The sequence below is a fragment of the Drosophila willistoni genome, assembly GCF_018902025.1.
Source record: "Drosophila willistoni isolate 14030-0811.24 chromosome XR unlocalized genomic scaffold, UCI_dwil_1.1 Seg143, whole genome shotgun sequence".
In the NCBI taxonomy this organism is placed as follows: domain Eukaryota; kingdom Metazoa; phylum Arthropoda; class Insecta; order Diptera; family Drosophilidae; genus Drosophila; species Drosophila willistoni.
Genome location: NW_025814056.1, coordinates 6,685,597 through 6,697,839, shown reverse-complemented (window position 1 = coordinate 6,697,839; position 12,243 = coordinate 6,685,597). Strand labels below are relative to the sequence as shown.

At 36.4% G+C, this 12,243-nt stretch overlaps 2 protein-coding genes across 2 annotated transcripts; both read left to right on the top strand.

Moving 5' to 3' along the window:
• The first annotated feature begins 546 nt into the window (after positions 1–546).
• Positions 547–1,417, top strand: LOC6645367 (trypsin alpha-3). Its single transcript, XM_002068147.2, has one exon. The coding sequence runs from the start codon at positions 547–549 to the stop codon at positions 1,333–1,335; it is 789 nt and encodes a 262-aa protein (XP_002068183.1). The 3' UTR covers positions 1,336–1,417.
• A 5,483-nt stretch (positions 1,418–6,900) lies between these two features.
• Positions 6,901–10,551, top strand: LOC6645366 (pro-interleukin-16-like). The gene is made up of 6 exons (XM_023177494.2): positions 6,901–8,431; positions 8,507–9,303; positions 9,373–9,501; positions 9,585–10,023; positions 10,096–10,242; positions 10,311–10,551. Exons 1-6 carry the CDS (start codon positions 6,964–6,966, stop codon positions 10,457–10,459), a joined length of 3,129 nt encoding a protein of 1,042 aa, XP_023033262.2. The 5' UTR covers positions 6,901–6,963; the 3' UTR covers positions 10,460–10,551.
• Positions 10,552–12,243: the final 1,692 nt, after the last annotated feature.

Here is a 12,243-nt window from a genome sequence, read left to right as displayed (position 1 = left end):
AAGCTTAGCATACTTTTGGGATACGCTAATTGTTAATTACTTAATTGAATGTAAATCAATTGCAATTTTTTGTTTCTCTAATCTCTAAATATCAAAAATATTCGATACGATTATTCATTTACGAATGGTCATGCCAAAAAACAAAAGGCAAAGTTCAGAAATTTTAAGGAAATTTTTAACACACATTTCTATGGTGTGTGGTGTGTGGTGTGTGGTGTGTGGTGTGTGGTGTGTGGTGTGTGGTGTGGTGGTTTGCTGATAATCCCAAAGCGACATGCCACTTGGTGGTTTATTCAGTTATATTGATATTTTTATTGTACACAAATTATGGCCAGAATTTCTCTTTAGAAGGCCACCGATATTTTTATTGATGGATATAAAACTCGTTTGGCTCCGTCGTTCATTCGTTTGGAAATCTAAGAATGGTATCGCTTGGATAATCGCGAATTATGAATTTGCTAAAGATAAGCAAAAGTAGGTATATATTCCCTATTACTATATATAAGCCATGGATCGTTTGAATTTCAATTGTTAGACGTTAACATTATGTTGTGGCGTTTGTTTCTATTGTTTTTCGGGATTCTTACGGCCCTGGTGGCCCTGAATCAATCGGCTTCGATTAATCCACTTATTGTTGGCGGCTCTGAGGCCGATATATCGGATTATCCCTATCAGGTGTCGGTCAGATTGGAAACCTATATGCTATTGCATATTTGTGGTGGCAGTCTCTTTGCACCGAGTATAGTTCTAACCGCTGCCCATTGCATCAAAGGACGTTTTGCCTCGTACATTCGCATTGTGGCCGGTCAGAACTCCATTGCGGATCTCGAGGAGATGGGTGTCAAGGTCAGCAAATTAATCTATCACGCGGGCTATAACAAGAAGACCTTTGTGAATGATATTGGTATGATTATAACAAGAGAACCCTTGGAATACTCCACCCTGGTGCAACCCATTCCATTGGCCTTGGATCCACCCAGTGCTGGAGCCCATGCCATGGTCAGTGGTTGGGGCAAGCGAACCGAAGAGGATGAAAATTTGCCTGCCATGCTGCGTGCCGTTGAGGTTGAAATTGTGGATCGGAGTGTGTGTGGGACACAGTATTTGACCAAGGATTACACAATCACCGATGAAATGTTGTGCGCCGGAGATGTTGAGGAAGGCGGCAAAGATGCCTGCAATGGTGATTCTGGTGGCCCATTGGCTGTCGATGGTGTCCTCGTGGGCATCGTTTCCTGGGGTGTGGGTTGTGGCCGTGAAGGTTTCCCTGGTGTCTATACCAGCATAACTCATCACACCGCCTGGATTGAGGAGCAGGCAGAGCCTTATCTCTGATCTCTATCCCCTCTCATTTTTAAATTTGGAGACAACTCGATCAAATTGAAGTTTGTTTCTCCAAATCAAATAAATATTTAATATGAGCATTACAAAAAAATATATATCAAGTTTTTATCAATCCAATTAACGATCGGGCGGGAATCAAATAGAATTGATGTTCAATAATTTAGAATTTTTATTTTTGATTCGTTGAAATTTGATGATCGTCAGGTTTTTGTGCCAATGAAACTTTTATTTTTTGCTCAACTGTTAATATAGCGATAATATAGCCTAACACATAAGCGATAACTTTAATATACTTCAACTTGGATAGATTATAGATCCATTTATCGTTTTTTTGATGTTGGCAAAAGTCGTTAAGAATCTTTGATGATCTTAGGAGTATTATCTTTCAACTGTATGAATTTTGGCTTAGAAAGTGAGTTCCAAGGGAACCAATAGAAGGAAGTACCCAAGGTGAAAAACGCCGATCTATGTATATAAGTGATATACCAATCGAAAGAGCTTACCGACAGTCAAACATTTCGAGTGAATTGGCTATCTCCCTAGTCGGTAGATGCAATTATAGTTTGACATCAATTATTATAAACATTAAGAGAATCGGTTACGGTTATTGTTATTGTTATTTATCAAGATCTGTGCTTATGGACTTGGTTACTTACCTTGTTAGTTAAAAATCGAAAATAATATGGAAATAATACAGTTTTTTTTTCATTAACTTTAATGGGCTCTAAAGAAGCTTTCAGTTTAATAGATCTCTGATATTCTCATTTCTTGTTTTATTGCCTTTTTAATTACTGTCTCTCTCTTGGTTTCTTGTGTATGATTTACCTTGACCAAGAACTTAACATAAATCTTAGCAAAGATTTTGAAAAGAAACATGATTATAGCCATAAGAAAGTATAAGCCTCTATTACATCACAGTTGTTGTTATTATTATTTTTCGTTGTTGCTCTAAACATTGGATCATCTGAAAGTTTGCATAGTTTTTGTTTTTTTTTTTATACAGTTTCCGCAACCTTCTGAATTTTAGAGGTCAAAAACTTACATTTACCGATTTTTCACGCACTCCTCGTACATGTGTGTGTGTATGTGTTTGTGTGTGTTTTTTGCTATTTTTTCTTTAATTTAGTTTTTTTTTTTTATTTGTTTCTTCTTTTCTGCCTATGCGGCTAAAATATAAACATGATTTTCATTAAAAAAAAAATGCTTCTTTTTTTTTTGCTTCGTTTACATTTGCAAAAGTTCATTAACATTTCGCGCTGTTTGCCATTTTTGGCTAGAACTTACACAAACCAAATAACAGCAACAACAACAGCAATAACAATCAAAAAAGACCTCTACGCAGCGGTTTTCATTTTAATGAAATTTAGCCTCGTTTTTTTTGTTTTTTTGTTATTTTTGCAATATCTTTTTTGTCGTATTCTTTTTATATTTTTCTATTTTTTTTTTTTTTGCTTAGCTTTAATTAAATATGCAAATTTTTACATGAATCTCACCTGACCCACCCACCCCCCACACCGACCGAACGAAGATGATGATGATGATAGTTGTTGTGGGTGGACTCTGCCACTTTTGTGTCGATGAGTTTCATTTAAATTTTACGCTCATTAGCCATTTAGAAACTCTTTCCGTCTTTCAAATGCAAACAAATAAGAAAATAAACCATAAAAACAAAAAACTAAAATAAACAAACCATAAATTTTTTAAATAGAAATTTGTATTTTTCTTTGTTTTGTTTTTTGTTTTTTACCTACTACTCTATCTATAACATCTTCGATGAATGAATTGCGGCTATCTCCCTCGTCGGTACTCCATATGCAATCGATTATTAGTTCACATCAATTATTAATATAATCCTAAGAGAATCGGTTACGTTATTGTTATATAGGAATATAGCATCATAATCTGGCCTATATGACTTTGTTTTATCTGTTACCTGTATTGAGTCTTAACGACAACTAACGCTATATGCAGAGTAATATGATTAAAATATACAGTTTCGTTTCATATATCTTAATGGGCTCTAAAGAAGCTTAGTTTAATTAGATCTAGGATATTCTCCATTTCATTGTGTTATTGCCTTTTAAATTACTGATCTCCTCTGTTTTCTGTGTGATGATTTACGCTTGACCAAGAACTAACATAAAATTCTATAGCAAAGATGTTGAAAAGAAAACATGATAAGTATAGCCATAAAGAACAGAGTAATAACACTCGTATATACATATCACTGTTATATTATTATTATATAATTTCGTTTTTGCTTCATACAACATTTGATCATTCTGAAATGATTGACATAGTTTGTCTTTTATTATAATTAATTTAGCATTTCCGCAACCTATATAACTGAGAGATCCTTAGAGTCAAATAATATAACATTATACCTGCAAATTTTCCCACTCACTCCCTCGTACATGTGTGTGCGTATGTCGTATTGTGTGTGTGGTTTGCTATTTTTTCTTTAAATTATTACTTAAGTTATTGTCTTTTTTTTATTTTGTCTTCTTTTCTGCCTATGCGGCTAAAATATAAATCTATGATTCTCCTTTCTTAAATATAAAACATAACCTATCTTTATCTTTTTCTTACGAGTTTTACATTTGCATAAGAGAGTCAATACAACACTTTATCGCGCTAGTTTTTTGCCCATTTTTGGCTAAACTTACACAAGCACAAATAATAGCAACAAACAACAGCCAATAACAATCAAAAAAACCTTCTACGCAGCTTTGAGTTTTCATTTTAATTAAACAATCTTTAGGCCGATTTTTTTTTTTTTTATGCAATATCTTTTTGTCGTATTCTTTTATATTTTTCTATTTTTTTTTTTTTTTTGCTTAGCTTTAATTAAATATGCAAATTTTTACATGAATCTCACCTGACCCACCCACCCCCCACACCGACCGAACGAAATGATGATGATGATAAGTTGTTGTGGTGGACTCTGCCATTTTGTGTCGATGAGTTTCATTTAAATTTTACGCTCATTAGCCATTTAGAAACTCTTTCCGTCTTTCAAATGCAAACAAATAAGAAAATAAACCATAAAAACAAAAAACTAAAATAAACAAACCATAAATTTTTTAAATAGAAATTTGTATTTTTCTTTGTTTTGTTTTTTGTTTTTTACCTACTACTCTACTCCCCCGAAAACAAAAAAACGACTTTAAGAAAGAATGTCAAACTCGAACTTCTGCGAACGATTGTCGTTTGTCGGTCGCCTTCACCATTCCCCATCGTTTATTCCCCATTCATTTCAGAGTATTCTTTGTTTTTGCAAAAAAAACGATCCGTAACTTTCGCTTTTCCCTATACACAGAAGAAACAACCTTTGTTTTACCCTAAATCTTTTACCATTATTATTGTTATTAGCGGTAGCAACGTTTTGTCAACCACAAACTATTTTTTGTTGCCGGTTTTTTTTTTTTGTATTTTTCTCAGTTCCCCCGCTTTTTGTAGTATTTTTTTCTTTTCGGTTTTTTAATTGCTTTAAGTAAGATTCGCTTTTGTTTTGCCGGGTTAGCTCATACTAATGACAACTATTTGACGGGGCGAAAGTTTTTTCCTCTCGTCTTTTCGGCATTAGAAATAATTATATATTTAGTGTTTTGTAAGAGAGCTAGTCAGCCAGCTCTCATTTTCCCTTTATCTTACAAACTAATATAGATTATTATCTTTTTCTATTTCTCTTTCTTTTCTTTTTTTTTTTTGGTTTTCATTTCGGACACAAATTAAAAAACTTACAGCTTACTATGCAAATTCAGTTTATCTCTGATGCAAACACAAATACTTAAGAACTACCAAGAAAACATTATCTCTTGTCCGTTACCCTTTATATTCACTTACATTAATCCTGAAACCCTTTCTCTATAACCAAGTTTAATGTCTAAAGAATTTATTGAACCCTTCATATTATACTAACTACTATTTGTTACCAATTAAAGTCTTCGTTTTGCAATACTCCAAAAAACTTTGAAATTTACGAAACTCTGATAGGTTAAGGATCAAAAATTAAGACCTGTTGGAACAGATCTCTTGTTAAACACAACAAAAGTTTATTTAATTACCATACAGATAATGAACTTTCTTCAAAATTTCTTCTTAATCTTATAGTAAATATCATCTAAAAAGTTTTTCTTATATGATCTAGTTCTTTGATTTACAAAAATACACTTTGAAATATGTGAACATTTTTTCAGATATCTTTCAAAATTTAAATGTATATCTATTGATCCATCTAAGGTATCAAAATTTATACAAACAAATGCTGTAAAATATAAATTTTTTGTAGATTTTTGATGTCAAATATTTTCAAGAAGATAAAAACTGATTTGAAATACATAACTCTAATTAGATATAAAGAAAACATTGCTTTAAAATCTCAATAATACATCTAAACGAAAAAGAAAGGAACTTTAATTTATATATTTTCGATACCAAAAATGATCGAATGAGCAGACAAAAAATGAGCAGGTTTATCCGTATAGAGATATTTCAAAAACTACCAAGTTCTCTTATTATTCTAGAATTGTGAGAATTGTAAAACTTAAACCAGTTGAGAATTGCAACTGCATGAAGACAAAAAGATATTCGTTTTTATTTAGCTAAGAGTCCAACAATTTGTTCATAGTTTGAGTAATTCAATTTGTTGACAACTTGATCAGTTTGAACTTAATAATTTATCAGTTTTTTAGACAAACAAATGAATGAAGATTTGAAACTTTGAAAAGTATTTACAATTCTCGCCACCCTCTAAATAAATTCTTTTATTTTGTGTATTCCTTATGGTTATTTGTTACTATGTTTATATGTATGTATATTCCTTATGTTTGTTATGCCTGTCTTTTGTATGTTGACTAACCCATACCTTTCCCTTTGTCTCTCGTTTTTTTGTATATCCTTTTGCAGATCTTGGTACCCTTAACAACAACAACAACAACAGCAATACTCTTGGTAGTACAGCAGTAGCAACACTTAAATCGCCAACACCAACAGCAGCAACAATTGTTACAACAGCAACTTCCAGTTTGAAAAAGTCTTCTCCATCAACTGCCAACAAAATGGAGCTGCTAAGCAGCGCTACAGCATCAACAATAACAACAACAACAGCAGCAGCAGCAGGAACAACAACCACCACACAACAGCAACATCTAATACAGACAACAACAACCAAACAATTGCTGGTGCAGGATTATCTAAGCTACGCCTCACCACCCACATATTCCCGTCTACCACCCGATGGCCACGAATTTCCACCAAATTTTAGTGAACCGCTTGTAATTATGCAACCGATGCAGCAGCAGCAGCAGCAACATTCGACTCACCTAAAGTCGTCGTCACACACAACCAAAGCTGGCATCAATGCCACGGAGCTACATTTTGAGCACAATAACAACAATAACAGTAACAAAAATAATAACAAAATGGAAACAACAGCCACCATCAACAACAACAACAACAACAACGCCGCTGCACCACCATTACCAAAAACTGGACCACCACCAACAACAGCAACAGCAACAGCAACAACAACAGCAATGCCGCCACAACAACGTAAAGTTTATCGACAGGATTTGGTGATCAATGTGGAAGATGCACGCATAGCCAACGAATTCCCCAATGATGAAGAAGAGTAGTAACACAACAACAACCACAACGCGTCCTCATCATGACTATCAACGTTCCTTGAGCAGCAGTTCCTCATCATCTGTTGCACCTGCTCCTGCCACCACTGGAATGCGTAAATCCAGCGATTGGCGTAAAGATGAGAAATCTGAGAAATCGGTACGCGATAAAATTGCAATGTTCTCGTCGAGCAATGATTTAGATATGATACCACCATCTCCAAGCACTAGCACCACAATATCCAGTTTCTCACGCAAACCATTGAACATGAGCAGTGAGAATCTCTTGGAGGCCTCAACATCAAATCCACCTCCTGCCCTCAAGACACGTGCTATGAGTGTTGAGAATTTGAATGATGTCCAGCGGCAATATCAATTGGCCAAACAATTGCCCCAATTGCATGTGGCTGATTCGATGTATTCGTTAAATACCACCAACTATGCATCCTTGCCACGCAGAAGTCATGCCTCATCGGCATCCGGATCATCATCGTCGTACGGAAATGGCTCGTCATCAGCCTCAGCGGTAACAGCTGCCTTGGCGCGTCGCATTAGTTTCTCGGGTGAGGGTGAGGCGGCCAATCGTAAGGCTGCCATAACCAATATATTGGAACAACGCCGTCGTAGTCTATCGAAACTAAGGGGTCTAGTCATACCCGAGAGACCACAGCTATTGGAGCCAATACTCGATTTGCCTGAGATCAAGAGTCAAGTGAAATTGGCTGCCAGCGGTGAGGATAGCACAGACAGTGGTCTCGGTGAGACGCGTCCTAGAATCACAAGCCAATTGAGTAACTCGGCGGTTGCTTCTGCAGCAGCGGCAGCAGCTAATAGTCCCTATCGCAGTATTTTTGGCACAACACGACGAGGTGGCGGAGGAGGAGCAAGTCTTCCACCCCAATTGGATACACAATTATCCCAATCCTTGCAATCACAACCACCAGCCAAGCCGCCACGTACATCATTAGCAACGGCCGCTCTAGTGACAACAACCACAGCACCCATTCGTGTGATGCAATCGCCACATGGGTTTGCCGATCAGGAAAGTGACACCGATTCGGTGTTCTCCACCACAGTTCGTGTCCCCACACCGCCAGAGAAATTTGCTCTAACACGGACACTTAGCTCAGAGACAAACACATCGATAGCCAGCTCCAATACATCCACATTGACATCGGGCTCATCGGCCGGTTCGCAGGCTAGTTGCAGTTCATTGGGTAGCACACCGGCTATCGATTTGACTAGACGTCTGTTGAAAACCCAAATGAATGGCAATGAATTGGCGGCTAATAATCGTAAGAGTATTCTGGCTTCGGCCAAAAATCGTAGTGCCAAAAGTCGTGGCCAGGATCAGGAGGATAATGATAGTACTGATGGTGAGGCATGTGCTTTGGCTGTTGGTCGTCGCATGAAACCAATTTCCAGTTACAAACAGCAGCAGCAACAGCAACAACAACTACTCCATCAGCAGCAGCAGCAGCAGCAACAACAGCAATTGCAACAGCAGCAGCAGCAACAACAACAACAACAACAACAACAATTGGTAGTTGATAAATTAATCAATGTGGCTGCCTATGAGCTAACATCCGATACAGATGATAGCAGTCGTCGTTCCGATTGTCCAGCTAAAATTAGTGCCATGTTCATAGATGAGGAACGCAAGGCCAGCTTCAAGGGCGATGATGGCGCCAATCAGAAGGTCGAGCAACAAAAACAAAAGCTGCTCTTAGCTGCCAAGCCTGTGATTCAGATACCACAAACACTACAAGTGACAGCAGCAGCATTACAACAACCACAACTAAAACGTGAACCACCAAAGGTGAAAACAGCCGAACTAAGAGAGAAATTTGAACGTAGCGCTGCAGCAGCAGCAGCAACAAATCACACCACCACCACCAACAGCAGCACCAATATCATTCCAATGCCCTTACCAAGTGTCACCATACACAAAATGATAATTCCTAGCTCCACTCCAAGCAACACCACCACCATTAACAGCAGCAGCAGCAACACCACCACCACCACAACAACAAAGCCACATCATGAGCGTTTCTCATCGCTGGACTCGTTGGCCTCTAGCTCTTCGGGTGTCAGTTCAACGACACAGAATGTTAGCACCACCCAGGAGACAGCCACCGAATTCGGCAGTTTCTCCTCATTGGGTAGCAATCAAAGTTTAATAACCGCTCAGGATGTACAACAGATTGTTGAGGAGGCCGATCCACCGCTTAAGACACCCGAAGCATTTATTATAGTCTTACAAAGGGATACCCCCGAGAGTAGCATTGGCATCACTCTAGCCGGTGGCTCTGATTATGAGGCCAAGGAGATAACGGTAAGTAGAGAAAGATATACATACATATCTAATGCTTATAAGCTAATAATGTTCATGTCAATTCATCAGATACACAAAATACTGAGCAATACACCAGCAGCCAAGGATGGTCGTCTTAAGAAGGGTGATCGCATATTGGCAGTCAATGGCATGAGCATGCGTGGTCTGACCCATAGAGAATCGATAAGTGTATTAAAGGTAAGTACACCACATGGACACAGTCTGACAAGGATTCTCATTTATCTCTCAATATCTCTCTCTCTCTCTCTCTCTCTGTTTAGACACCACGTCCCGAGGTTGTTCTGGTGGTCACACGCTCCGAATCGCTCATCATTAAACCCTTGAACAAGAAACGCTCATCATTGGGATCACTCAGTTCTCTGAATGAGAAGCCCACTGAATTGGATTATGAACGTAAACGAAACTATCACAAGGCCTCACGATCTCTAGACTTGGATTTGGATATAGTGTCCAATGAGGAGGGAGGAAGTGTTGGTGGTGCTGGTGCCACCAATAATGGAACACCCACTAGTACACCGAGCACAGGATCAAATAGTCCATCAGCACAAATAGCAGATATGGATGCTGAGGCAACCATAGCTGGCATTAGGGCACGTCGTCAACTATCACGTGGAGATGCAGCCAAGCTGAGTACTAGCGAATTGTTGGAACGTGCCGCTGAAGCCCGCAATGCCATAGCAGCGGAAATTAGGGCGCAAGGTAAAGCACCACCCTACCACCACCCATCTGCATCACTCAACTCACCTTTTCCAATTGTCTTTTTTCTTATAGCTGAAGATGTTGGCTCTGCCACGATTGGTGGGGGAGCACGTTGTGTGGAAATTATCAAGGATAGCTGTGGTCTAGGTTTCTCCATTGAGGGTGGCTTTGATTCACCCCTAGGAAATCGTCCCCTAATTGTGAAAAAGGTTTTCATGGGTAAGATCTCTTAACGATATTTCTCTCTCTTCCATCTATATCTCATACTCAACCAATCTTATTTACAGGTGGTGCGGCTCAAAAAACAAACCAGGTGCGGAATGGGGATGCAATCGTTTGCATTAATGGCGCCTCCACAGCGCGCATGACCCGAGTGGATGCATGGAACTATATGAAGCAATTGCCGATGGGTCCGGTCAAGATTTCGTTTGCCTAAGCCAATCAATCAATCAACACCACCAGCAAACAATGCGCCACAATTTATACTTAAATTAATATAATTCAATTTTTTTTTTTTTGTTTTTTATGCCATAGTTTTTAAGTTGATTTTGGGACTTTTTGTTTTGGGTACCCAAAATTCAGAATTTTTTTTTTTGTTTGTGCATTTAAATGAGAAAACCTATATAACTATAATAGTATATATATATATATATATACTGATATTTATAAATTTTATATAATTTTTAAAGTGCAATTTGTTTAATTATTTCAAATATCAATGATTATATTTTGTACATATAAAACAAAACAAAAAAAAACAACATTACATATATATATATATATATATATCTACTACATACTACATATATCTACCATAAATATTATACATATATCTCTAACCTATTGACTACTTAACGTATTTATAAAAAACATAAAAAAAATCTATTCTTGATCGAAAATGGAACATGCGGCATTTTCCTTATATTCACCAAGCATTATTGGCATTGCGATTGGGTATATCGATTCTAACCGAAACCTAGAAAAACAGCGTTTTTTTTTTTTGGAACCGAAATCAATTATCATATTTTATGCCATAAATTATACGGGAACGTTATATTATGTATATTACCATTTTTTTTTTTTTAATAATTATTTAAACAAACACAAAAAAAAAAACAACAAATCGAACACAAAAATGTTTACGTATACAAAAGTATTTGCTTAAAGAAATATACTTAACAACAAAAATAAATTATATATATATAAATATATATAATATACGTACATATATATATACAAAAACGAAATAAATAAATAAAAAAAAAATTTTTAATATGGAATATAGTTTTACCTCACTTGAAAATTTTTAAATAACTACAAATTGTCCAAAAAAATGTTCAGAGGGCCAAAAAGATGTTTTATACAGGACAGCTAAAACTTATAAACAACTATCTGAAAAAGAATCGATTCATTTTTAACTATTTAAATCGGTTTTCAGCAATTATTATATTTTTATACCCTTGCAAAAAGGGTGTATTAATTTTGGTCAGAAGTGAGCAACGGACAGAAGGAAGCATCACCGACCATATAAAGTATATATATTCTTGATCAGCATGTAGGCCTGTATATACTGCACAGGTTGTATATCTCGGATTCAGCCGGATCGGATAACAATATCATAATGCTCCCATACAAACGACAAAGTCACGAACAGTGACTTTTCTCAATAACTTCTTTATTTCTTTAACTTTTGTCGTAAAATTTAATATTGGTGAGTTTATTACACATATAAATGACTATGCCAAATTTAATCAAGATCGGGTAACTATATCATATAGTTTCATAGGAACAATCGGTGGAAAACAGTGACTTTGATCAATATCTTCGTTATTTCCTATGCTAAGATTGTAGGCCGTTCTTTCGCAGACATTAGACTTTTTAGCCAAAACGTTTTTCCACTTTGATGGCTATAGGTAAGGAAAGAGTTACCAAAAAAGTTGCAAGGGTATACCAACTTTGACGCGGTCGAAGTTAGCCGCGGCCCTCTGGTTATATATGTTTTATTATTTAATCTTCAAAATCCATATACGTTATTTGATTCTGTTTTAATTAAAATCAATAATAATTAATTGGTTTTGGCTATTAAAATTTTTTTAGATTGGAAATCTGTTTTGAAAGTGTGGTAAATCTAAAAAAAATCTAAGGTTAGTTATTTTAATGATCAATATTACGTATAAGAAATGAAAATTTGATTAGAAATCTTTGGGAATCAAATTCTAT

Excerpts from the sequence above, each read along its gene's own strand:
- LOC6645367 (XM_002068147.2), top strand. The coding sequence starts at position 547 with ATGTTGTGGCGTTTGTTTCTATTGTTTTTCGGGATTCTTACGGCCCTG.
- LOC6645366 (XM_023177494.2), top strand. The coding sequence starts at position 6,964 with ATGATGAAGAAGAGTAGTAACACAACAACAACCACAACGCGTCCTCAT. Across the intron at positions 8,432-8,506 it reads ACAGCAACAACAACTACTCC|AATTGGTAGTTGATAAATTA; the intron begins ATCAGCAGCAGC and ends AACAACAACAAC. Across the intron at positions 10,024-10,095 it reads AGCGGAAATTAGGGCGCAAG|CTGAAGATGTTGGCTCTGCC; the intron begins GTAAAGCACCAC and ends TTTTTCTTATAG.